This window comes from Cololabis saira, chromosome 5 (assembly GCF_033807715.1).
Source record: "Cololabis saira isolate AMF1-May2022 chromosome 5, fColSai1.1, whole genome shotgun sequence".
In the NCBI taxonomy this organism is placed as follows: domain Eukaryota; kingdom Metazoa; phylum Chordata; class Actinopteri; order Beloniformes; family Belonidae; genus Cololabis; species Cololabis saira.
In genome coordinates, this window is record NC_084591.1 from 50,062,115 (window position 1) to 50,089,328 (window position 27,214).

General features: G+C 42.5%; 1 protein-coding gene across 1 annotated transcript in view; it reads right to left on the minus strand.

Annotated features, from left to right (window-relative positions):
* lonp2 (lon peptidase 2, peroxisomal) overlaps nucleotides 1-27,214 on the minus strand; it is a 176,563-nt gene that overhangs the window by 62,282 nt on the left and 87,067 nt on the right. Inside the window, exons 6-9 of the mRNA XM_061722335.1 lie at nucleotides 21,679-21,839; nucleotides 19,064-19,158; nucleotides 13,583-13,701; nucleotides 5,549-5,688 (exon numbers count right to left, since the gene is read on the minus strand). Of these exons, the coding sequence (XP_061578319.1) occupies nucleotides 5,549-5,688; nucleotides 13,583-13,701; nucleotides 19,064-19,158; nucleotides 21,679-21,839 (515 nt within the window). The remainder of the gene's footprint in view (nucleotides 1-5,548; nucleotides 5,689-13,582; nucleotides 13,702-19,063; nucleotides 19,159-21,678; nucleotides 21,840-27,214) is intronic.

A 27,214-nucleotide genomic window follows, 5' to 3' on the forward strand; every position in this document is an offset into this window, starting at 1 on the left:
AATTAAGTTATGTGTAATAAAGTGAAATGGCACAGGGAATAAGTATTGAACACATGAAGAAAAGGAGAGGTAAAAAGGTCTGGAAAGCCAAGAAAACAGCTGGAGTTTGTCAGTAATTAGAAAGTTAACCTGTCCCCTATTAGTGCAAAGTAATATCAGCTGGTTCAGTCCTGATTGATGCCTTTTAAAAAGGTTTCTCACCAGCAAGGTGTTAGACAAGAAGCATTGCATGATGGGTAAAAGCAAAGAGCTGTCCAAAGACCTACGCAACCTTATTGTTGCAAAACACACTGAAGGCATTGGTTACAGGTGCATTTCTAAACTTATGAAAGTTCCAGTGAGTACCATTGGGGCCATCATCCGGAAGTGGAAAGAACACGGCATTACCATAAACCAGCCACAGCCAGGTGCTCCTCGCAAGATTTCAGACAGAGGAGTCAAAACAATCATCAGAAGGGTTCTCCAACAGCCCAGGACCACTCGTGGAGAGCTTCAGGAAGACCTGGAATCAGCAGGTACTGTTGTTTCAAAGAAAACAATAAGTAATGCACTCAACCGCCATGGCCTCCATGCACGCACACCACGCAAGACTCCATTTTTGAAGAAAAAGCATGTTGAAGATCTTTTGGAGTTTGCGACACAACATTTGGATAAACCCATGACATTCTGGGAGAACATACTCTGGTCCGATGAGACCAAAATTGAACTCTTCGGATGTCATAAGACACAACATGTTTGGAGCAAAAATGGCACCGCACATCACCCCAAAAACACCGTACCAACAGTCAAGTTTGGAGGTGGGAGCATCATGGCGTGGGGCTGTTTTTCAGCATGTGGTACTGGTAGACTTCATATCATTGAAGGAATAATGACTGGAGAAAAGTATCGAGACATTCTTGATCAGAATCTGCTGTCATCTGCCAGGCTGCTGAAGATGAAAAGAGGGTGGATCTTTCAGCAAGACAACGATCCCAAGCACACAGCCAAGGTAACACTCAACTGGTTGAAGAAAAAGAAAATAAAGCTGCTAGAATGGCCCAGCGAATCACCAGACTTGAATCCAATTGAGAATCTTTGGAAAGAACTGAAGATCCGGGTTCACAGAAGAGACCCCCGGAACCTTGAAGATTTGAAGGCAGTTTGTGTGGATGAATGGGCCAAAATCACACCTGAGCAATGTATTCGACTGGTTTCTCCATACAGGAGGCGTCTTGAGGCTGTAATCACCAACAAAGGTTTTTGCACGAAGTATTAATTACATTTCAGTAAGCGTGTTCGATACTTATTTCCTGTGTAATTTCACTTTATTACACATAACTTCATTTATGGACTTAAATGTTTGGATTTCTTTGTATGTGTGCATTTCTTGGGTTGATGCCGACATCTGGTGAAAATGTCATGTCAATAGCTCGATTAAAAATATGTTTTTTGAGAGAAATGTTTACGTGTTCAATACTTATTTTCCCCGCTGTGTATATATATATATATATATATATATATATATATATATATATATATACACACACACACACACACACACACGTGTGTGTGTGTGTGTGTGTGTGTGTGTGTGTGTGTGTGTGTGTGTGTGTGTGTGTGTGTGTGTGTGTGTGTGTGTGTGTGTGTGTGTGTGTATATATATATATATATATATATATATATATATATATATATATATATATATATATAGATATCAAGATATCTTTTGTTTTTTGTATAGAAATTAAATTAATTTTGATTATAATGAAATAGAGTTTAGGGGGTAGGATTTATCACATTTTTACTTGTTCCTACTCTTTTTCAAGCATGTTAATTATGATGGATGCATGTTTTTATTTATATTTTGGTTTATTTTGTTTTCTTATTTACATTCATTTATTATTGATTATTATTGTTTTGTTTTGTATTCACTACTGTTTCATGTTCGAAATAAAATTTCAATTCAATGGGACCAGGACAACTACCTGTATAAAGCTCTTGGCTGCGAGCAAGAAGGCCGTTACCACGGAAACGGCTGCAGACAAATCTGGACCACAATAGTTGAGGATACACGTGGGAAAACGGACCTTCTCCTTCAGATTACAGGCTGAGCAAAATATAAAATACTGGGAAAGGTGGACTTTATACTCTGTGGAATGTAACTCATTGACTGTCTGAATATAAAATCCTGTTTTTTTGGGGGGGATTTTCTTTATTTGTATTAATGTATGCCCTAAGTCAACCTGTTTGTTCTCTTATTTTATGTATTTATTTAGTTTTTTTTACTTCATTTAATGTTGGAAAAAACTTGAAATCCCCAATAAAGATGCTCCCATCACTCCTGTCAGTTGGCAGTGTCTTGGGACAAAAAACTTGAGATAAAACACAATTTCTTTATCAGGCATGCTTTTTGTCCGGGATATTGATAACAGATATTTATTCTTAATATAACATGAAACATCTGTTACCTGAAAGGCGATTGTACTATTATATTCCACGTATGAACGAAGAACCACCTGCTTGTTGCTTCATAAATTCTCATTTCTGAGATGTGTTGAGATGCATTTGCACGTGTATTTACGTGTTACTGTGGTCCAGTTTTATGTACGCCGAACTTGTTTTTAATAGGGGTGTAACAATATATCATGCCACGAAATTTACAAAAACTTCACGATACGTGTCGTGGAGGTGACAAACTGTAGCTGATATTGGGTTATTAATATGAATATATTGTGTTTACTAGTAACATCTTATTGGTGCAGCGGGATCACGTGAGGACAAACAGACCCGCGGACCAAAATCTGACTCCGCTCAGAAGAAACTAGTACCGTTTCACGGTCCCGATCACGGGACTCTTGGGGGGTTTTGAGCTCTGAACTTTTACTTCTAAGGTGAGCATGAATCAATGTTTTTTATGATGTAAAGATTGTGTCGTCCCCAAAGGTGGAGGATGAAACGATACCGGGGTTCACCTTACGGCCTCAGGCCGGAGCAGGTGAAGCTCTGAGCTCTGGCTCAAACAGTTTGAGTTTGGGACTTTTCATAGTTTATTCATTTACTTTTATTTATTTATTTAATTTTAGTTGTTTAATTTCTGGAAAAGAAAAAACTCAAATCATACATGAGAGAAACTATTCAGTTTGTGGCAAAATATTTGTACTTGTATGAAACTGAAACTGTAAGAAAACTCAAATATCCTATCTCAAAAAATTTGAATATTCTGGGAATCTTAATCTTAAACTGTAAACCATAATCAGCAATATTAAAATAATAAAAGGCTTGCAATATTTCAGTTGATTTGTAATGAATCCAGAATGTATGACATTTTTTTTTTTTTTTAATTGCATTACAGAAAATAAAGAACTTTATCACAATATTCAAATTTTCTTAGACAGTCCTGTAGTTGGAACCTTATTACTGCAGTGCCCAGATCAGCACAAATGTGTATTCCTAAAGTCCCGTAAAATCCCGTAAAATAACGTTAAAGGCTGATTTATGGTTCTGCGTTACACCAACGCAGAACTTACGCCGTAGGCTCTGCATCGATTTAACGCGGAACCATAAATCAGACTTAAGTCAGACAAGTGTTGCGCAACGCGTGAAGACGCATGAAAGGCAAGTTTGATTTTCTTTTCTGTTCTCCCGTTCTACATTTAGCTGAAAAGCTTAAAGTAACTAAAGTAACGTAATTTTTTTTGTCTTAAGCTGGGAATACACTGTGCGATATTTTAAATCGTATGAGACTGCCCCATTTCACACTGCACGACTAGATTGCGGAGTTTAAAAGTTCACACCCCACAATTTATGGTCTCACACTGTACGAGCCCATGCTGGGATGCGACCCGTCTGCTCACACTATACGATCATAATCCTCCCGTCTGTTTACTGGAACTCGAGGCCGGTTTTGGGGCAGGGGTGGGCTGTTCCCACACCCAAACGTGCGTCCTGCCCACCCGATCAAAGGTTATGGGGATCCTTTATTTTTTTTAGAATTATATAGCCTATATATATATATTAAAAAAAAATCCCAAAATATCTGTACCGTTTCTGATTGGGTGGGCACTGCGCATCATTTTTAGACACATCAAAGAACGCATACCGCAAGTTGTGTCTCGGCGGAGGGACCCGGCGTCCCAGCAAAATGAGAAGAGAAAAAAGAGGTTTTCCGAACAGCAGACAGCGCACACACTGAAGGCTGATTTATGGTTCCGCGTTACACCAACGCAGAGCCTATAGCATAGGGTACGCCGTAAGGCTGATTTATGGTTCCGCGTTACACCAACGCAGAGCCTACGGCGTAGGGTACGCGGCGACCCGCACCGTACGTGGAAATGCAGTCTTTTTTTTGCTATTAAAACATGATTTGTAATGTGAATTTGCAACACTTAAACTACAAATAATAGTTTTTGACGTGTCATCAGAGATTGCGCATGCTCTCTGCGAAAGGATGAGGCAAATCGGGTCGCAGCACTGCTTCAACTGTGATTCCTTCACGAGGAGCGACCAGGATTTCAAACATGCTTGATTTTCTTGCGACCTCACGATTCCTGATCGGGAGCTCATCGTGAGGTGTTAATCTCTCGTCGTTACCCCACGTACACTGCACGAGGCACGAGCAACGATTGGGTCAAAATCGGGCCCGATCAAAAAAAAGTCGCACAACTGGAAAATCGGCTCAAAACGAGCCGATAATCGCACAGTGTATGCCCGGCTTTAGAGTAACTATACGGGATTACCCAAATTACAACTGTAACACGTTACATTACTGCGTTACTGGCGAATGTAATCTCGTTACAGTAACACGTTACTTTGTAACGCGTTACACCCAACACTGAGCATTACAAACTGTAACAATAGGGCAAACGTACAGCATTGTTTTATATTTTGTGTCTTTCAAATAAAAGAACATTTTTTCCAGTCATATGTTCCTCATTCAAGGTTGTTAAAAAAAATACTGCTATAATATCATATCGTAACGTGACCTCAGTATCGTGTATCGTACCGTATCGTGAGATTAGTGTATCGTTACACCCCTAGTATTTAACATTATCTGTCTAATCTACGATACAGCGGTCGGCAACCCGCAGCTCTAGAGCCGCATGCAGCTCTTTAGCGGCGCCCTAGTGGCTCCTGGAGCTTTTTCAGAAATGTTTGACCTTTTTTTTCCCCTTTTTTCTTCTTTTTTTTCCTCCTTTTTTTCCTTTTTTTCCCTCTTTTTGTTCTTCTTTTGTTCTTTTTTTTTTCCTTTTTAATCTTGTTTTTTCGACTTTTTTCTCGAGATTGTACTTCCACATTAATCTCGACATTCTGACTTTTTTCTCGACATTTCGACTTTTTTAACGAAGTGCATAATGAAAAAAAAATCTCCAGTTCTAACTAATATAGAAACATGCAGCATGTGTTGCCTTCATTCGAAAGCACATACAAGACTTTTCATTTTTTGCGGCTCCAGACATATTTTTTTTTTGTGTTTTTGGTCCAATATGGATCTAAAACATTTTGGGTTGCCGACCCCTGATCTAGACGGTGTTTGTAAAGCCTCTCTCTTCGTTATGGAGCAGGAGCGTACCTGTGACCTCTGATGTCAGACTGGTCGCAGACGCCTCCCAGAGCGATGCGCTGGAACTCCCGGCCCAGAGTCCTGGCGATGGAGCGGCCCACACTCGTCTTCCCGACCCCTGGGGGCCCCACGAAGCACAGGATGGGGCCCTGCAGACACGGCACCATCATCAGCATCATCCATCAGAAAACATAAAGACACCAGTGCAGCACAGTCTGTCTGTTAGAATTGTAAACAGTTTCACATAAAACCCCAGGTCCAGGTTTCTCCCCCCCTTATGATCCAGGTCCTGGTCCAGGTTTCTACCCCCTTATGATCCAGGTCCTGGTCCAGGTTTCTCCCCCCCTTATGATCCAGGTCCTGGTCCAGATTTCTCCTTATGATCCAGGTCCTGGTCCAGGTTTCTACCCCCCTTATGATCCAGGTCATGGTCCAGGTTTCTACCCCCTTATGATCCAGGTCCTGGTCCAGGTTTCTTCCTCCTAAAGGGGAGTTTTTCTTGCCACTGTTTGGCTTAAGGTTTTTCTCCCACTATGGGAGTTTTTACATGCCATTGTTTATGTAATAATTGCTCGGGGGTTCATGTTCTGGGTCTCTGGAAAGATCCTAGAGACAACTTGTGTTGTAATAGACGCTATATAAATAAAATGTAATTAAAAACTAAAAAATGTATGTAAGACAAAAACATCAGCTAAATCAGATTACTATAAAAATGAACTCTCTGAAAACATGCACAACCCTAAACAGTTCTGGAAAAAACATTAATAATGTCCTTAACAAATCCATCCATATCCTTATCCATAACTTCGCGTAATATTTATTTATTTATTTATTTTAGGATGGAGTCCTATTTGAGCAGCATATATATATATATATATATATATATATATATATATATATATATATATATATATAGAGAGAGAGAGAGAGAATACATATATATATGTATATATTCTTATGTCACATGTTAAACAGGCTTCCAGAGAGGTTTCTTTCAATCTGCGTAATATTTAAAAAAAAATCAGAAGTACTGTTTCCAAAGTGTAGAAACTCCTCTATGCAGTAGTCCACAGAGCCGGGGCCTCATTTAAAATGGACTGCGTAGGAGTCATACTAAAAGTGCACGTACACTCAAAAGCCGAAAATGCCGGGCGTAAAAAAAAAATCCGGATCAATAAAACCATGTCTTGCACGCAATGTTCTCTTTATGAATCACAGTCCAGCTGGAAGGCTGCGCAGCTGAATCCGCCTCATATCCTGCCCTCTACACGCCCACTTTTTACCATAAATGCATATGAATGAGCCTACTGAGCATGCGCAGTGGCTTCCTGCAGCCTGTTTGGGTTCAGAATGAATGAGACGTGTCCAGCCACCGTGCCACTGACTTTCACAGAGACTGAGATCTAGATGTTGAGGATGAGGTGGAGGACAGGAAAACGACATTATTTTGTGTTCACAGTAAAAGTAGAAAAATAAATAGTATAAAATACAGCGAGTGAGTGGCAGCACGCCGTTGCTGCGCTAAACGCCGTGAGTTCCCCGGCGCAACAGGGGGGGGGGCATGTCCCCCCGTCTTTTCAAAATCATCTTTTTTTTCCCCTTACTTTTTACAGTTTAAAAACTAACGGCAGGCTCAGCCTTAAATTGCAAATTATCAAGACACTGTATGAAAGCGATACGAAAACGGCCCCGCAGCCCCGCTTCATCCCCCGCTCCCCCTCCCTCCCCTCAGAGCTGCTCAGGGCGGGTTTATGGTTCTGCGTCACACCAACGCAGAGCCTACGGCGTAGGTGCGCGTCGCGGCGTACCCTACGCCGTAGGCTCTGCGTCGTTTTAACGCAGGACCCTAATTTAGGCTTACACCCGCACCTAAAGGTTTCACGCGCGCGTAAAACTCATTATATGATGAAAAAAAATCTGAGTCCCTTTAGGGGCTCCGTGGGGCCCCTAAAGGCAGCCCCTCATTTGTTCTGTCCTAAAGCGGGGGGTGAAGGAGGCTGCAGCTCCAGCAGCACCAGAATCCGGACTGACAGAGCTTCACACACAGAGGAACACGATCAGCGCTATTTTATTATAAATCTGATATATGTTGTGATATGTGATGACATTATTAAGAGTATGACATGAATCTGGCTTCATTTCATCACCTCACACCCAGCCTCGCCAGTTCCCCGTGTCTTAAGTAAATTCTTACGGGAGGGTCGGGGTTGCCGTAGGGATGCGCAGATTTTTCGGTTCGTTTTTTCTTTTTAGATCCGAGGCTTTGCGTAGATGGCGGCTTCCGCAACTTTCAGGCGCTTTTTCTGCGCAAGCAAGCTTTATAGATGAGGCCCCTGGATGTTTAAATAATACAATTAAAATACTGGAGTTGAGCTTTGACTGCTACTGCTAAGTGAAATCACGGTTCTCCTGTCCGAGCCTCCCTACACCAGCTATTTGATCAGTTTAGAAGAAATTAGAAACGTACATCACCTTATTTCATACAAAAGACTTTCCTGACCCAGGTCCATGCCATCTTAAAGATCCCATTGACCCTTATTAAAGCTCAAAAACCCTTTTCTCTCTAGGTACAGTCCCTTCCAGTAAAACCTGCTGCCAGCTTTTAACACCAAGCTCAACTCTTGTTCAAAGGAGCTTATAATCAATTAACTGATTGTATGAGTTATTGCATTGACATGCTTTTCATATTTTGCACTTCCATCGTGATTTTTTTTCCAAGTTTTTGAATGCATCTTTCTGTTTTTCTCAATTTAAAAATATATATATCGTATTTTCTGGACTATAAGCTGCTACTTTTTTCATAGGTTTTCAACCGTGCAGCATATACAAAGGTGCGGCTATTCTGTGGATTTTTCTTTAACCAGAATTAGAATCAAAACTAAGACAAAATAAATGCAAAGAAGAATACGCTACTTCTTCTTTAGCAGACAGAAGTAGGTAGAAGCAGATTTCAAACAGATAAATATATAAATAAATAGCGGTTATTTTCTCTTGCTTCTGTCCCGTTTTAATCAGCAAAGTTGCTGCCGTGTTAAAAGACAGGATCTATTTAGGTACAAACATGTACATCATTTACAGTTCAAAATCCTTCTGTACATGTAGTAAATATCTAATCTAACAACATAAATATCTGCGGCTTGCATAGAGCATAGAGTGGCTGCGGCTGCAGGTGCAATATGCAGGTGCGGCTTATAGTCCAGAAAATAGGTATATATATATATATATATATATATATATATATATATATATATATATATATTACGGTTTTGTTTTATTCTTTAAAGCACTCTGATTGGCACTTTTACGGAAGAGTATTAGGGCCATGTAGGAGAAAAAATATTTGAGAGGGAAAGATTTTTTTTTATTTTGCACTTTGAGAAAAAAGTGGAAATGAAATACAATTTAAAGAATAAAGTCGAAATTTCGTGAATAAAGTCGAAATTTCGAGAATAAAGTTGAAATACATTTTGACTTTTTTCTCGAATATTAGCATCTTTGCTAATATTTTGCAAAAAAATATTTAAAAACTATGGGGCACATTCTTCATCTGGTCTTTTCTGGGAGGTTAGCTGCCCAACATAAAAGGTGTGTAAATTTACTTTGAATCTCCAATAAGAAAAACTTTAATTGAGAGTTGTCTTTATTTCTAACTAAGTGTCTTCTTTAGCAAATCAAGAGCACGCAAGTTTAAAATACCTAACAGTACTCTTAAGAATAGGGATTATCAGATATCGACCAATCAGATGTGGGCACGGTGGCGCAGCAGGTACTGCAGCCGTCTCACAGCAAGAAGGTCCTGGGTTCGATTCCCGCCGGGGACGCTGTGGGCGCTGAAGTGCGTGTAAGTTCCCTTTCTCTTCAGGACACCTCTAGAGACGTCACCCAGCCCTTTCATCTCCAAACAGAGCGGACCCCCTCTGTGTTCCACGGTGGTTAACACTGATCTTCTTTCTTGTTTTTGAAAAGCTTCATTTTCTCTTTCTCTGCAACAGTAGCGCATTCATCAAAATGCTGCCGTTTTTGTCTAATCAGTTCAAAGTTAAGGCTGAGGTATGGTTCTGCGTCACACCAACGCAGAGCACACGCCGCAGCCGTGACGCCGTCATGAATCCTTCGGACTTCTCCGTCACTCCATTTAAAGCGTGGAAAACCTATTTGCAGACGTCCAAAACAAAACCAAGATAATACAGACTCTCTCCGCTAAGACAGTGAAGGAATGGGCCGTTAAAATGACAGGCAACGTCATCGATCAGCAAATCAAGGACATAAATTCAGCGCCAGCAGACTCAATTATTGCGTTGAGTCGTGTGATGTGATGGATATTGAGCAGACTGCGCTTTTATGCAGGTAGTGAACTCTTATGTATTAGTAGCCAACTTAGTCATTAAGATAGTAGGCTAATGTAACTAATATAGATACATACAGCATGTGTTGTCTTCATTATAAGGCTTATATCAGACTTTTCATTTTTTGCGGCTCCAGACATATTTGTTTTTAGTTTTTTTGGTCCAATATGGCTCTAAAACATTTTGGGTTGCCGATCCCTGCCTTAACCTAACATCTTGCTGCACGACCTTAACCCTTGTGCTGTCTTTGGGTCAAGGGAGGGTGAAGGGAGAAAAGAAGGAAGGAAGGAAAGAAGGAAGTAAGGAAGAAAGGAGAAAAGAAGGAAGGGAGTAGGAAAGGGAGTAAGGAAGGGAGAAAAGATGGAAGGAAGGAAAGAAGGAAGTAAGGAAGAAATGAGAAAAGATGGAAGGGAGTAGGAAAGGGAGTAAGGAAGGGAGAAAAGATGGAAGGGAGGAAAGAAGGAAGTAAGGAAGAAAGGATAAAAGAAGGAAGGAAGTAGGAAAGGGAGTAAGGAAGGGAGAAAAGATGGAAGGAAGGAAAGAAGGAAGTAAGGAAGAAATGAGAAAAGATGGAAGGGAGTAGGAAAGGGAGTAAGGAAGGGAGAAAAGATGGAAGGAAGGGAGAAAGAAAGGAAAGAAGGGAGAAAATGAAAGAAGGGAGGGGGGAAGGAAAGGAGAAAAGGAAAGAAAGAAGGGAGGGAAGAAGGAAGGAATGAATAAAATAAGGAAAGAAGGAAGGAAAAGCAAAGAAGGTAATAAAGGAACGAATGACGGAAGGGAGGTAGGAAGAAAAAGGAGTAAAGGAGGGTAAAAAAGGAGGAAAAGAGGAAAGGAAGAAGGAAGGAGAGAGCATGGCAGGAGGAAAGAATGATAGAAGAATTGGGTAATTTTGACCAAAAGACAGCACAAGGGTTAAGTAACAAATCAGTGCCAACCAGTGATCTTGAAGTTCTCAATGGAACTCCGTCTAGTAGAGGTTTGGGGAGGGAGGACGCAGCCTCAGATCTAAAGGTTTAACCTTTCACATGTTTCCACTTACGTTCAACTCGATTAGTGTTAGGTTTCATAAAGGGACATTTTAGGATCGTCAGATTTTTTTTTTTTTTTTTTTTTTTTTTTAAGATTAGCCAATCTTGGAGCCTTCAGTTGTGTGAATGAGGCTGGGCAGCCAGACGTGGGGGTGTGTTTCTCTTCAGGACACCTCTAGAGACGTCACCCAGCCCTTTCATCTCCAAACAGAGCGGACCCCCTCTGTGTTCCACGGTGGTTAACACTGATCTTCTTTCTTGTTTTTGAAAAGCTTCATTTTCTCTTTCTCTGCAACAGTAGCGCATTCATCAAAATGCTGCCGTTTTTGTCTAATCAGTTCAAAGTAAAGGCTGAGGTATGGTTCTGCGTCACACCAACGCAGAGCACACGCCGCAGCCGTGACGCCGTCATGAATCCTTCGGACTTCTCCGTCACTCCATTTCGCCGGGGTGCAGTACCCCCCGCGACCGCTAGTTCTTTTTTCACATATAAACGAAGAAAAGAGCTCTGAAAGTTCACTACTGCTTCAAACCGGAAACAAATACGTTGCTTCCAAGCGAACCAATCACAGCCCTCTCTCTCTGCGTGTGGTCTGCGTCTCCTCGACGCGTAGTTACAATTTTCAGGAGGTGCACGTCAGTGACGCCGCAGGTGACGGCGTGTGGTCTGCGTCGACTCAAACCACACGCCGTAGGCACGGCGCCATTTTGACGCAGAAGCATAATTCAGCCTTAAATGTCTCCCAGAAATGTAAGGGCTTGTCAACGTGGAGTTTAGAACATTTGGTCTGGTTTTCAATGTTTTTCTTTTAATAGAGGAGTTCTCTATTAAAAAGGTGATGGACAGTGTGATCACACTTTGAAGTTGGACTTTAGCTTCAATGTTTGTGCTTGTTTTCCTGGTCTACCGTCCACACCGTGGATTTGATCAGCAGTTCTGGCTTTCATTTCCCACGACTTGGACCTGTCATAACGCTGATGGAAAAGGGTGGTTGATGTGAGAAAATAAGTAAATAAAAATAGAGCCATAACGATGATTCCACCATAACACAATCGCATCTGTGAAACATTGTGGCTGCATGATTAGATTTTACTCCCACTTTGCTGCACGTGAGCCACAAAGGCTCAACAATTAAGCTTGAATCATATTACGGAGTTCTAAAGAAAACAAAACCAACACAACCAAAACCATGAGCTACAGTTTATGGGAAATGTTTTGGAAAGACCTAAAACGACAACGTCCTTTGGATAATCCGAAGCTGTTCTGTATAAAGGAAAGTAGCGAGATGATAAACCTTTAATGAATACAGTTCTTACTCTGCAAGGGTGTTACAATGCCCTCTCAATGTCTTTATGGGTTTCTCTTTGTCTACTTTAGGGAAGTGTCAGCAAATGTCTTTACTCATTCTAATAAACACCACTACTTGTGACACATTTAATAAATGCAATACAGTCATCCCTGGTTTTTGGCGGGGGTTACGTTCCAAAAAGAACCTGTGATAATTGAAACCCGCGAAGTAGCAACTTTTTTTTCTTACAATTATTATACAAGGCTTCAAATTGTGGAGATCAGCCCCGCCCCACCGCCATCCGAGTAACTGGATTTGAACGGGAGAAAATGAAAAATGATTATGAAAAGTACAGTGGGACAGATTGTGACTGGCACGTATTTCACTGCTCTTCTGATGCTGCTGCATCCTGACTCTCTCTGTAGCGTCTTTCTTTTCTAAAGCCCCCCTTCTGGTACAGGTACAGGTGTGTTTTATCAAGAGAAGAACACAGTTCTGGGTCGTTGTTGTCGCTCTTTCTTATTCTGGGGAAAAAGATTCTTCTAAACCGACATGCCACCATGGATTATATCTGAGAACTGTAATGAACGATTCATCAAAGGCTCCCGTTCTTGAGCTGCTGCTGAAGCTCATTGGCCGTTCTCAGCACTGTTGCTAAGCGACCAATGTTATGGACACAGGCGGTGCGTCCGAAATGCCATACTAAACAGTATATACTAAAAAGTATACTTAAGTTCGGCACACTTTTGAGTAAATATCAGTAGTGTGCATTAATTCGGACGTACTATTAAGAGCGCACACGTCAGCTTCAGTAGCAGCTGTTACCATGGTAACAGCAGCAGTAGCAGCCGTTACCATGGTAACAGCAGCAGTAGCAGCCCTGCTCCGCTATTTCCCGTTTATCCTGGCCCAAACAAGATGACATTATATAATATTATTATATAGGAATATAATAATATTAATATTATATAATAATATTATTATACTTAATATTATACTTATGACATATATGTATCACTTAGCAACCAAACGCCGCTGCATTGCATTGTGGGAAGTTTCTGCTTAGCTAGTGTTCATCAATCCACACTAATACATTTCTCCAGAATGAGTATGGATAGTACATACTATTGAGTACGTACTAATGTTTTGGACGCACTAAAAAATCTCAAATACTCATTTTGCTACTCATTAGGGTGGAAGGATGGGATTTTGGACGCAGCCAGGGAGTGAAGAAGCAGGGAGACTGTTTAGCCAATCAGAATGCAGAACACGATGCAAATCCGTGAAGCAGCGAGACGTGAAAGGTGAACCGCGTCATAGCCAGGGATTAGTGTACATGAGAGAGTTTGTTTCAGTACTTCAGAGGACAGTAATATTCACCTTGAGTGTCGTCTTCAGCTGTCTCACAGCCAGGTACTCCAGCACGCGTCTCTTCAGCTTGTCCATGGCGTAGTGGTCGTTGTCCAGCAGGGTGCGGGCAGCATGGATGTCCAGGCAGTCTGAGTGTGTGTGCATATAGGTGTGTGTGCATAGAGGTGTGTGTGTGTGTGTGTGTGGGGGGGGGGGAGATGGTGGTGAGATGGATGGTTAAAGGAAAGAGAGAAAATATTTAAGTTAGTGAAGGCTTTCCAGGACCAGGGGCCTCATGGTCAGATTTAAAAATTGATTTGAACGTGAAGTTGCGGTCCTTCACGCACACATCATGTCTGGCATTCGCACTTTTCTGAGGTTTTATCCGTCGGCGACACTCACTGGTGATGCAGTGAAGTCCAGAATATGAGGAAACGTGATCAATAAGTCAATAAGTTCACGACCAAACGTGAAGGACACGACAGTCCCCACATCACCAGATCAGTTACACAAGAGTGGAGCTGCAACAATCTCACAATCAACCACATGAACACATGAAGGTAGGAACCTGTCAATCACAACCATGATGGAACCTGTCAATCACAACCATGATGGAACCTGTCAATCACAACCATGATAGAACCTGTCAATCACAACGATGGAACCTGTCAAACACAACCATGGAACCTGTCAAACACAACCATGGAACCTGTCAATCACAACCATGATGGAACCTGTCAAACACAACCATGGAACCTGTCAAACACAACCATGGAACCTGTCAAACACAACCATGGAACCTGTCAATCACAACGATGGAACCTGTCAATCACAACGATGGAACCTGTCAATCACAACCATGATGGAACCTGTCAATCACAACCATGATGGAACCTGTCAATCACAACGATGGAACCTGTCAATCACAACGATGGAACCTGTCAATCACAACCATGGAACCTGTCAATCACAACCATGGAACCTGTCAAACACAACCATGATGGAACCTGTCAATCACAACCATGGAACCTGTCAATCACAACCATGGAACCTGTCAATCACAACCATGGAACCTGTCAATCACAATGGTGGAACCTGTCAATCACAACCATGGAACCTGTCAATCACAACCATGATGGAACCTGTCAATCACAACCATGGAACCTGTCAATCACAACCATGGAACCTGTCAAACACAACCATGGAACCTGTCAATCACAACGGTGAAACATTTTGTCTTTATTTCTCACGTTGGCAAAAAAATCAGATCGTGATGCTTCATGTGTATATTATATATAAGTTTATATTGTTCCCATTGTTATACTTATGAGAGATGATTGTAGACACCCATAATGTGTAAGACTCAATAAACGTGTACATTGGTCTTAATCCGTCAGTATATAAAACACGTGACAATAAAGCGGAACGAGGAGTCGTTTTTCGTCCACCAACTTAAGTTCTGGTGTCGGTTCTTAAAATACAAACAAGAAAAGCAGAGTGTAATGATGCACTAACGCTGCCCATAAACATTCACAAACCCTTACGATCATAATAAACCCACAACTCTTCACGGAACACTACAAAAAGCAAACGAAAACAATACCCATAATGCAATGGGAGAACTGCAGCAAATACTTTGACCATGAATTGCTGCTGACTGCAAACTGATACGACATTGCATCTTAGATGAGGAGGGGCAGGGAGACCATGTCCATTCATGCCATCTGCAGAGCTGTACTCCTCACACAAACATCTCATCTCTGCAGGATACATTTGTGTCTGAGTGGGGTGACTACCATGGTAAGTAAAGGAAAATCACCCTGGTTGTTCATTTAAGCACAACTCATACAGGAGGTGAACAAACTATTCTTAGTAAGGCTAAGAACTTAGAGCTGACGGAAGCAGCATCATTGATCTCGGGCTCCTCCAGAGCAGCAGAACATAGCCAACACAACACTGGCATCTCATCGTGTCCTTTGGTTCCTACCGCCAACTGCTTATCTCCCCCCCTCCTTTTCTCTTTTATGTATGTTTGCAGGCCAGAGCTTCAGGAGCTGCATGCTGACCTGCAGTCCCTCCCTCTGATCATCCCACGGCTGCTTCCACCTGTCTGCAGTCCCCCCTCTGATTATCCCACTGCTGCTTCCACATGCCTGCAGCCCCCCCCTGATCATCCCACTGCTGCTTCCACCTGCCTGCAGTCCCCCCTTTCTGATCATCCCACTTCTGCTTCCACCTGCCTGCAGCCCCCCCCCTGATCATCCCACTGCTGCTTCCACCTGCCTGCAGCCCCCCCTGATCATCCCACTGCTGCTTCCACCTGCCTGCAGTCCCCCCTTTCTGATCATCCCACTGCTGCTTCCACCTGCCTGCAGCCCCCCCCCTGATCATCCCACTGCTGCTTCCACCTGCCTGCAGTCCCCCCCTCTGATCATCCCACTGCTGCTTCCACCTGCCTGCAGTCCCCCTCTGATCATCCCACGGCTGCTTCCACCTGCCTGCAGTCCCCCCTCTGATCATCCCACTGCTGCTTCCACCTGTCTGTGTGGAAGTCTGGTAGATGCTTACTGACATGCTGGCCCGCCCCCCCTCCTTTCTCTGTTCTTCATTCTCTCTGTCTGTTCTCTCTTTTCCTGCTCTGTCCAGCTGGTCTTCAGCAGGAGGGTCCCCCCCCTTATGATCCAGGTCCCGGTCCAGGTTTCTCCTTATGATCCTGGTCCTGGTCCAGGTTTCTACCCCCCCTTATGATCCAGGTCCTGGTCCAGGTTTCTTCCCCCCCTTATGATCCAGGTCCTGGTCCAGGTTTCTCCTTATGATCCAGGTCCTGGTCCAGGTTTCTCCTTATGATCCAGGTCCGGGTCCAGGTTTCTTCCTCCTAAAGGCTGAAATATGCTTCTGTGTCACACCAACGCAGAGCACACGCCGCAGCCGTGACGCCGTGCTGAACCCTTCGGACTTCTCCGTCTCTTCATTTGGTCGCGGTGCAGTACCCCCCCGCGGCCACTAGTTGGCGATCTTTTTCTGAATGGTTTATCCGACTTTTTCCGGTCACAGTAAATCAAAGAGATAAGGACAACTATTGTGCAAAAAACAAAAACAAAAAAAATCACATATAAACGAAGAAAAGAGCCCTGGAAGTTCACTACTGATTCAAACCGGAAACCGGAAATGCTTCGCTTTCAAACGAACCAATCACAGCCCTCTCGGTCTGCGTGTGGACGGCGTCTCCTCGACGCGTAGTTACAATTTTCAGGAGGTGCACGTCAGTGACGGCGCAGGTGACGGCGTGTCCTCTGCGTCGATCCAAACCACACGCCGTAGGCACGGCGTCATTTTGACGCAGAAGCATAATTCAGTTTTTCTTGCCACGGTTTGGCTTAAGGTTTTTCCCCCACTAGGGGAGTTTTTACCTGCCATTGTTTATGTAATAATTACTCGGGGGTTTATGTTCTGGGTCAACTTCTATACACTATATAAATCAAATTGAATTGAATTGATCTTTTGAACTATTTCCAGGATCACAAAACGACTTGTTATTTAGCTGGTGTGAATGATTTATGATGGATTAATGATCCCTTAATATCACTACTACTACAAGGGTCATTTAGCAGATGCTTTTATCCAAAGCGACTTACATCTGAGAGGGAAACACAAGCAAGAACTCCCATAGTTCAGGTCCAGCTGGATCAGTGCTGGCCAGACTGCTGGGAGTCCAGTTGGACACACGTGCTGCCATGCTAGTGCTAGAATTGTTATTTTTTTTTTTTTTTGGTCCCTTCCCACCCAACAAAACAGTCCCTTTATACAAGAAAGCTATGTCTAAAAAGACGCCATAATGCAATCATCCTGTCATAAGCGTACTCAGTGCTGAGTCTTGCAAAGAGCTGGACAAATCTTCTAACTCATTCTGATGAGCAGAGAATCACTGACTGCGTTTCCATGCATCAATAACCCTTTTAAAACCCGAATATTGGCAATAACCTGAATTTGCACGGCCATGTAAACACCAATAACCCCTTTGAATAACCCGAATTTGCTCATATTCAGGTTTTTAAAGCCCGCATATGACCCCTGGGGTACTCCTTTTAAAACCTGAATATTGGGTCATGTAAACACCAAACGGAATATCCCCATCAAACGGAATATGAATTTGTTTTCTGCACACGCTCTGTTCACAAGGAATCCTGGGGCCTTATGTACTAAGAGTGCGGCGCACAAAAAACGTGCGTACGCCACTTTCAACGCTCACGGTCAGATGTACAAAGAATGACGTGAACGTAGAAAGCTGCGTTCCTTCACTCACACATTAAGGCTTTTGTACGCACTTTTCTGAGGTTTTGTCCGTTGGCGACACTCACTGGTGATGCAGTGAAGTGCAGAATATAAGGAAACGTAACGTCAACAATAAGTTCACGACCACGTGAAGGACATGACAGTCCCCACATCACCAGATAAATTACACAAGAGTGGAGCTGCAACAATCTCACAATCAACCACATGATCTTAACAAACAACTAAAGGAGCTCAACGATTGAACCAGCAAATCCCGATGGAGCTTTGGCTCTGTTAGAGGAACCTGCTGATGGCAGGATCGGGAGCGAGTCCTCAGGGACCAGACTGATCTGCTGGTCCAGGATCCAATGAATGAATAAAGTTTTTATTGAATGTTTAGGCAACTTTCAGAGTCTGATATGGAGTCGGCTGCAAGTGCTGCAGGACTCCTGACACTGTTTCCCCGGTGATGGACCAGGATCTAGACCGGTCTCTCCTCCTGCGGATGCAACACTCCGAGTTTAAGCAATCTTGCTCTTTATTTCTCACGTTTGCACCTCGATAATAACACCTCGATAATTTTTAATATGTTTTGTCTGTTTTTGTACATTTCTTGTTAGGATGAGCGGTTTTTAATGGATAATTATCTTCATTATCATATTCAAACTATTTGAGGGAAGAGACAGGGCGGAGTGTTGTGCTCCCGCACGTGCGCTCAAATCCACGCTGATTGGGATGTACAGAGAAACCTGCGTGGATTTGGGCGTACGCAGGGTTTTGTACATCGGAATTTTTGCGTTCGTGTAAATTCCACGCACGGTTTCACGTTGAAATCCACGCACTCTTAGTACATGAGGCCCCTGGTCTTTTGAGTCCAGGAAGTAGGAAACTAATCACTTCATAAATGTAATGAAGGATATGAACATTTCTGCATTTGTAGACGGTAGAAAGTACCGGGATAGAAGATTTACAAGAAAGAGAGAGAAAAGTTGCACGAAGCAGCATTTGTTTTGAATTTGGATACAGGAAGAAGAAGAGGAAATGACGGTAATTGCGTCCATGTAAACGGAGTATTCCCAATGTTTCAGTAACCGGAATATTAGCAATAACCTGAATTTTTACTGCATGTAAACGTAGTCAGTATCTTTTTACAGTCATCAACAGTAAACTCCTCAGTCTTCATTTTGACGTGGTCAGACTAAGCGAGCCGGACAGAAAGTTGTGTGTGGTTTAATTTACCTTTGGTGCTTTTGCTCCAGGGCAGCTCCACCATCAGGTCCAGGTAGTTCCTGGTCAGAGCGTACTCCGGCATGGACTGAGGCATCTTCTTCAGTCTGGAACAGAAACCAGCTCACTTTGAACGCTAACATGGCTTTGGAAGAAGTAGTACTGCATTCAAGATAAAACTAGATTAGGGAAACAAAGTGGATACAAATAAACAACAACATAAATATTACAATTGTTTTTCTCTTTGATTCAATACTCAAATAAAACTCAAACATAGATCCAGGGGAAAAACACATTTGTCTATATTAAAAATATTTTACATAAAATAAAATACAGTTTGATTCATAAATCTGATCACCGCTTCCAACTAATACTGTATTTTCCGCATTATAAGGCGCACCTTCAATGAATTACGTATTTTAAAACTGTTTCCATATATAAGGCATTATAAGGCGCTACAGTAGAGGCTGGGGTTACGTTATGCATCCATTAGACCAAGGGTCGGCAACCCTTTTTTTTTTTTTTTCTTATTGCCCTCAATAAATATATCTATAAAAATAAATCCAGGTCATTCCAGGGTCTTATACTACCCTGTTAGGCTTGCAACTGGGGCTCGGGAGCTAAAACCCTTGAAAAAGAACTGTTTTGCAGCTTCTTGCGTGTACTGGCTGTAACTGTAACCCTGTAACTCCAGTGTAGTTAATTTAGCCTGGAGTGAGGAGACCCATCCAATATGGCGGCGACGCTGGATTACGTTCCAGCATGTCATGAGACGTCTACGTATAATTTAATTCAATTGAATTTCATTTTATTGTCCCCCAGAGGGGAAATTCACTTTACAGGGGGGGATGAAACCAAGAAACATAGAACATAAAAGGCACATTCACACAGAGCACATTCACACAGCTAGGACACAGCACACAAAGTACACACAAATACCCTGGGGAGGGGGGGGGGTATATATGTCTATGGTTGCGAGACCTGTTGCGGCTCAATATTGATCCATATATAAGGCGCGCCGGATTATAAGGCGCATGGTCAGCTTTTGAAAAAATTGAAGGCTTTTAGGTGCGCCTTATAGTGAGGAAAATACGGTAATTCATTCAATGCAATTTTAAGGTCATGGCTTACAGCTTAAGAAAACTCAAATATCCTATCTCAAAAAATTTGAATATTCTGGGAATCTTAATCTTAAACTGTAAACCATAATCAGCAATATTAAAATAATAAAAGGCTTGCAATATTTCAGTTGATTTGTAATGAATCCAGAATGTATGACATTTTTGTTTTTTTAATTGCATTACAGAAAATAAAGAGCTTTATCACAATATTCAAATTTTCTGAGACAGTCCTGTATAGTTGGTGAGCGCTGCTCTACATGACTTGTGCAGGATCCTGGAGATGCTAGTTACATGCGAGGAGTGACCAGACCCTGAAGGAAAAGCTTTCTCCTCGTCCTCGCATTAACGTCGGAGGGTCATCCCCATCTATGCCACGTCTCTGTGTTACCACATTTTCTCCACTTATTGACGATGGCTTTGACAGTGTTTACCATACATTCAAAAGTGCCCTCAACAGTTTTTTATGTCCCTCCCCTCATTACTAAATACTTCCTATTTTTCACTGGATTTTTGGGGGGAAGATTGCATTCAAGATGCAACAATTCTGGCATTCATTTTGTTGTAATATTTGTTGTATAAATTTAGAGAATATGAAGTTTTGTAAGGAAGCGTATTGCATTCACTTAAAGGAGCATGAGGCAGGATTGAGGCAGGATTTATGAAAATAATTCGTATACGTTTTAAGTTTTCTAGTAATAATGTCAGATGAAGCGTTCCAAATCAAAACGAATGAGCCCTCTAGTGTATCTCTCCGTTGCCTTGAACAGGCTGTGTGCTGCAAAATGTGCTGCAATTCCGGGCCGGAATTTCCCGCGCTGGGCTGCAGATGTGACGTCACATGACGCTGCATGCACGTTCTCCCCGTTCTCCCGTGCCGGCTTCGCTGTTGGCTGCAGTACCCCCAACGGCCGTCGTGGTGAAGGGTGGCGCTAGAGAGTCTCATTTCTTAAAAGGAGCCTCATGCTCCTTTAAGAAAAAAAAATCTGCTCTGTTTTTCTGAATTAACAAGATAATTATCTCACAATTTTGAGAAAAATTTTAATAAAAAATAAAACTTGCTCTGTTTTTCTGAATTAACAAGTTAATTATCTCAGAATTCTGAGAAAAGCTTGAAATGAAAAAAAAAAAATCGCTCTCCGTCTGAACAACCGCAAAGTCCTGAGGTGCCTGTGCAAAGTTGACAAACTAATAACAATACCATCTATATAAGTTAAAGACAAGAGTATCTCCCAATGTTTCAAACCAAAAGCAAAATAAAACTGGATTAAACTGGACAGGTGGAACATGTTTGCTTCCATGAAATCCAGCTCTCAAGTGGATGACAGCTTCTTGCAAGTTGTATCTCGTTAATTCAGAAAAACTGAGCAGATTTTTTTTTCTCAATTGAATGCAATACACTTCCGTAGTTTTGTAAGGGTGTGTTTCCATAAATGTGTTTTTCATACATTCAAAAGTCCAAAGTATCATACAGATGTGTTTTTCTAGACAAGCTGCAGGAACATTTACCTCTTCAGTTCTTTCAGACAGACTCTGAGAGCAGTTTCAGGCATGTTGGCCCCGTGGACCTTCCTCTCCAGGGCCCCGGTGTCGTCCTCATCATCTTCATCGTCCTCGTCTAGATTGAACTGCCGACCTGGGAACACTCCACCTTTGCGTACTGATAAAACCTGATCGAATGACAATCAGAAAAGTGCGTATGAGCGTTTATTGTGTAGGTGGCCGTCACGCAGCCAGAGAAGCTCGTCGTCACGATCTTTGAGCTCTTTCTGTTCAGCGATCCACACTTGTCTGGCACTTTTCCACTCGTACCTACTCAGTGCGACTCCACTCGCCCCGGTTTTGCCCTTTTCCACTAGGGGTGGAGGCCGGTGGAGGCATGCAGAGAAGATACTTTTCTGTATCTATTCTGCTGAGGTTCTAAGCTGCTGAGTCGGCTGTGTCTGACATCATCACACTACAGGTCACCGATTGGTCGGGGGGTTGGAGTCAGACGTCTGAGTCAGGAGGAGGAAATCAGAGAAAGAGAGACTTGGGGCTTCATTTTATTCGACCAGCAACAGCAGCAGAAGTCTGTTCTGGTCCAACTCTGAGGTGCAGATGTTCATAAACCTGGTGCTGAGGAGAGAATTAAAAAGGGATCTAGACGGGTGATAAGGAACGACCAGATCCACCAGGAACTCTGTCTCTTCATAGCTGCTCACGGCTCCAGCTGACTTTTCAGCAGCGCAGAGACAAACTAACAAAAAAAAAGCGTCACCACTTGAATCTTCTCTCACTCTCATTTTTTAACTTGATATCAAACACAAGCCACAGATCCAGCAGCACATCTATCATCTCCTCCAGGTTCTACATCTTTAGTGTTGTTGTCTTCTCTGTTTAGATCACACAATCAAATACGTCATAGCAGCTTCACTCCAACCTCCTACTTCTGATCTTGGTGTTGAAAAGAAACGAGGGCAAGGTGAGTCGAGTCGGGCTGAGTAGGTACTAGTGGAAAAGCGCAAGCCTTGGTTCTAAAAGGACCATAACTTTTGAATGAACGTTTGACATAAAGAGTCGTGGGTGGTGTCATCAGACTCGGTTTTGAGTCCTTGAACATAATTGCTGCAAATTAGCCCCACCCCTTCTTCTGATTGGTCGATATCTGATAGTTCCTACTTTCTGCCATAACTTTTGAATGGTTTGATATAGAGTCGTGGCTGGTTTCATCCGCTAAATGTCCAGGCCTGAAGAATCTACATAGAGTCATACAAGCTTCCACTGCAGCCTGAACGTGCACAAGGGTGTGAGGGCCCGTTCATCGCTGCTTGCAGCTTTAATTTCTTTTTTTTTTACTATTTTGTATTCTTTTTTTTAACATGCATATTCGAAATAAAATCTTCCAATCAAATCAAATCAAGTTCGTAACTTCATTTCTTCCAAGTTAAAGCAGGTTTTGGTCTCTCTCCATTAGAGTAATTGTTAGTGTAGAATAAACAGCTGAAATTCATAACCAAACGAGCTTATAGGGCACTCTGTAGCCTCCTAACCCATGATTCTGAGAGAGCTAGAGCCAAGTGGCAATTAGACTTGGGTGGTATAATAGAACCAGATGCTTGGGATGCTTTGTTTAGCCGCTCCACTAATGTTCTTGCATTCAATTCAATATGGGAAAGCCAATTTAAGATTTTGCATAGGATCTATATCACACCTCAGGCCGAGCATAGAATAAAACAAACTTTTCCGATGCTTGTATTAAATGTCAAGCCAATGTAGGTTCGCACTTTCATTGTTTATGGAGTTGTCCTCACATTCAGCAATTTTGGTCTACACTTATTTCACAGTTTCATCAGGACCTTTCTGTGACTATCTGGATGCCGCCACATCTCAAAGGATAAAGTCTGGACTTATAGAACTGGCTTGGAATACGAATCTAAATGTATAGAGGGAATGGGCATGACGTCACAGATGCGACTTCACAGCGGGTTACGCCCACTGAGTGTCAGAAAGACTGAGTGGCAGAAAGACTGAATGTCAGAAAGACTGAATGTCAGAAAGACTGAGTGGCAGAAAGACTGAGTGGCAGCGTAAACTTTCAGTTTAAGTCTCAAAAACATCTAAAATGGGAAAGAGCTGTTGTGCGATCGACTGTACTCATAGATTTAGCAAGAAATAGTAGTTATCATTTTACAGACTGCCGAAAAATAAGCTTAAGAGACAAATGCACAGGTTAGAGCATGTTGTTGGGATTAAAGGGACAGCTCTACGTTGGTTTAAATCATATCTATCTGACAGGTTCCAGTTTGTTCATGTACATGAGGTTTCTTCAGAACAGTCAAGGGTCTGTTATGGTGTTCCGCAGGGTTCAGTGCTAGGGCCAATCTTGTTCAGTTTATACATGCAGCCTGTTGCGTGTGGCCATGACTCTCTCTCCCAACACACAGCATTCTCAATAATCTAATTAATCTTGTCTCCTCCCATCTCAGAATACCACACCTGGACTGGCACACCTGAACTGATTCCCATCAGCCTATAAAGCTCCTCTCTGCTCAGTGTGCCAGGAGACACAGACCAAGCAACACCAAACTGGATGCTCTTTTGTTAGCTTTTGTTTAGTTTGATCCTTAGTTTAGTTTGGGCCTGGAGAAGGCCGGTAGTCTTTATTTTAGGTCGTTTGCTCATTTGTTTATAGTTAGTTGGGTTTTGAGTTAGGGGGGGGGGGTCCAGCTTCGACGTCCCTTTAAAGGGGTGGGCTGTGCCCCCCCCCCATCCTCCTTAGTTCAGCCGGCATCTCCAGGTCCCTTTTTTCCTTATAGTGAGTATTATGATTTCTGCCAGTGTATTTATTTTTGGGAGGTTTGCTTAAATAAAAGCTGTTAAACTTGTGCTCTTTTGTTGGTGTCCTTCATGATGTTGTGGTTTCCATTTTCGAGCCATATTCCAATGTTATTTGTGTGGAGACCGCAACATGATGGGGGCTCGTCAAATTAATTGAATTCGTTGGTGTTCACATTTTGCATTATTTTAAGGTTTGGAATTATTTTGTCCACCTTAATTGACTGTAGGCCTTTGTTTGCAAAGTATATTCATTGATTTCAGTAATATTGATTGACTTAATTATATTGAGTTTCTGGAATTGGTTGTTTGCTTTTGTAGGCCTAAGTTTGTGTACACCCCTGATTAGGACATCACTTTGTTGAGCAGTGGTTTTGAGCAGGGTTTGGCTTGCTCGGCTGGGTCTCATCGGCTGGCTATTTTGCTTTAAATTGTATATTTTTAGCGAGCGTTTTGTGGTGGTCTTTGTGGCCTTAAGCCTATATTGCTTTTGCAATTTATTTTTGCGCTCTTTTGTTGCTTTGCTGTGATTTCTTTATACAATTGGTAAAGCCCTAGTTCTAAATGGAGTTTAATGTTTTTGTTAAATGCACAAAGGATAGTAATTGATATTGCTGATCACTACAATATCAAAGTCTCAAGTACTAAGGCTAAAAAGACAGTTAAATCTGAGTTGTGGGCAGCATTGTTTGACGAAGGTATTTTGCCTGACCCCAGTATGGCCGCTTCTGGTACTTCACCTGATGCTGATCAGAGCGTTAGGAAATTAGAGTTGGAGCTAGAGCTGCGCCGAATAGAGTTGCAGGACAAGGAAAATGAGAGGGCAGCTAAACTTAAAATGAGAGAGATGGAGTTAGCAGAGTTGAGAGAGCAGGCTAACCTGAGAGAGATGGAGTTGAGAGAGCAGACTAACCGAGAAATACGTTTGAAAGAGTTAGAACTCAATCAGCCCGCTCCTCATGTCAGTGGTGCACAACCTGATTTTGATATTAATAGATGTATCCGTATGGTTCCTCCCTTTAATGTTAAAGATGTGGATAAATACTTTACTCTGTTCGAACGTACTGCTGACACTTTGAAATGGCCCAGAAATGTTTGGACATTATTGTTGCAGTGTGTGCTGACTGGGAAAGCCCAGGAGGCATATGCCACGTTATCAGCAGATGATTGTCTTGATTATGATAAGGTTAAAGCTGCGGTACTCAGGTCTTTTGAATTGGTGCCTGAAGCCTACAGGCAGAGGTTCCGCAAGTTTAGAAAATCTGACAATCACACATTTGCAGAGTTTGGTTGAGAGAAGGAAGCTCTATTTGACCACTGGTGTCAGTCATCAAAAGTCACTGAGTTTGACCAGTTGCGTGAGCTCATTTTACTGGAGGAGTTTAAAAACTGCCTATCAGATAGGCTTGCAACCTATGTTAATGAGCAAAAGGCTAGTACTCTTTCAGCTGCAACTGTCCTCGCGGATGAGTATGTGCTCACCCACAAGGACAGTTTTGATAAATCTAATGTGTGCTCCGAGCGTGGTTCTAATCTTCCATGGCGTAAACCTGTTTCTTCTCACTCAGACAAATCAGACTCTTCTCACATAGTCTCAGCAAAATTTTTTGCTAAACGGGAGGGTGAGGAGAAGTCAGAAAAGTCAGAGGGTGGGGAGGGGGCAAGGGAAAGGCCCACCTGTAACTATTGCAAAAGAGTTGGTCACACCATAAATAGGTGTTATGCTCTTAAGAACAAGTCTCAACCACCTAAAACTATTGCTTTGATTAAAGGTCAGTCTTCTCCATTGCCTGTTGCAGTAGAACCAGTGCATATTCCAGACCCTGAGTTTCAGCCATTTTTGATGACTGGTTTTGTCTCTCTGACAGAGGGGGATGCTAGAGTACCTGTTAATATAATCAGAGACACTGCATCCAATCAGTCTGTGATCCTGGAAAATGTGTTGCCATTTTCAGAAAAGTCTGCTGTTAAATCAGATGTGCTGGTGAGGGGGTTTGATATGCAGTATGTCGGCCTACCGCTCCACAATATTTACCTTGAGTCTGACTTAGTTAAAGGGTGTGTTAGAGTGGGGCTCCGTACGCAACTCCCAATCGAAGGTGTGACTCTTCTCTTGGGAAATGATTTAGCTGGTGGTAAAATGCTCATTAATCCTGAGGTTATTGCTGTTCCCCTGCCTGAAAACTCTGACAACTTGGCGTTAAAATTTCCAAGGGTGTTTTCAGCCTGTGCCATGACACGTGCAAGGGCTGAGCGTCAGAAACTGGAGGCTGAGGTGGAGCTCTCTGACAGTTTCCTGGTTGACTGTTCGGCTGCTCCACCTGCATCTCCAGAGGCCCCTACTCATTCTGTTGTGTTTCCTCAAATTGACTCTAAAATCTGCATGTCACGTGAACAGCTGGTTGCCGACCAGAAGAGAGATGCAACTCTAGCTCCTCTCTTTGAATGTGTGGTTTCAGGAGAGGGGTTAGAAGGTGTGTCAACAGGTTTTTTCTTCAAGGATGGGGTGCTCATGCGCAAGTGGACACCTCCACGGCTGTCTGGCCATGATGGTTGGGGGGTGGTGGAACAAATTGTTATCCCTCAAGCATATCGCAGCGAAGTGTTAAAGCTAGCGCATGATAACCCACTTTCTGGTCATCTAGGGATTAACAAGACTTTCGATCGCGTCTGCAATATTTTTTCTGGCCAGGTCTAAAAGGTGACGTGCGTCACCATTGCAAAACAT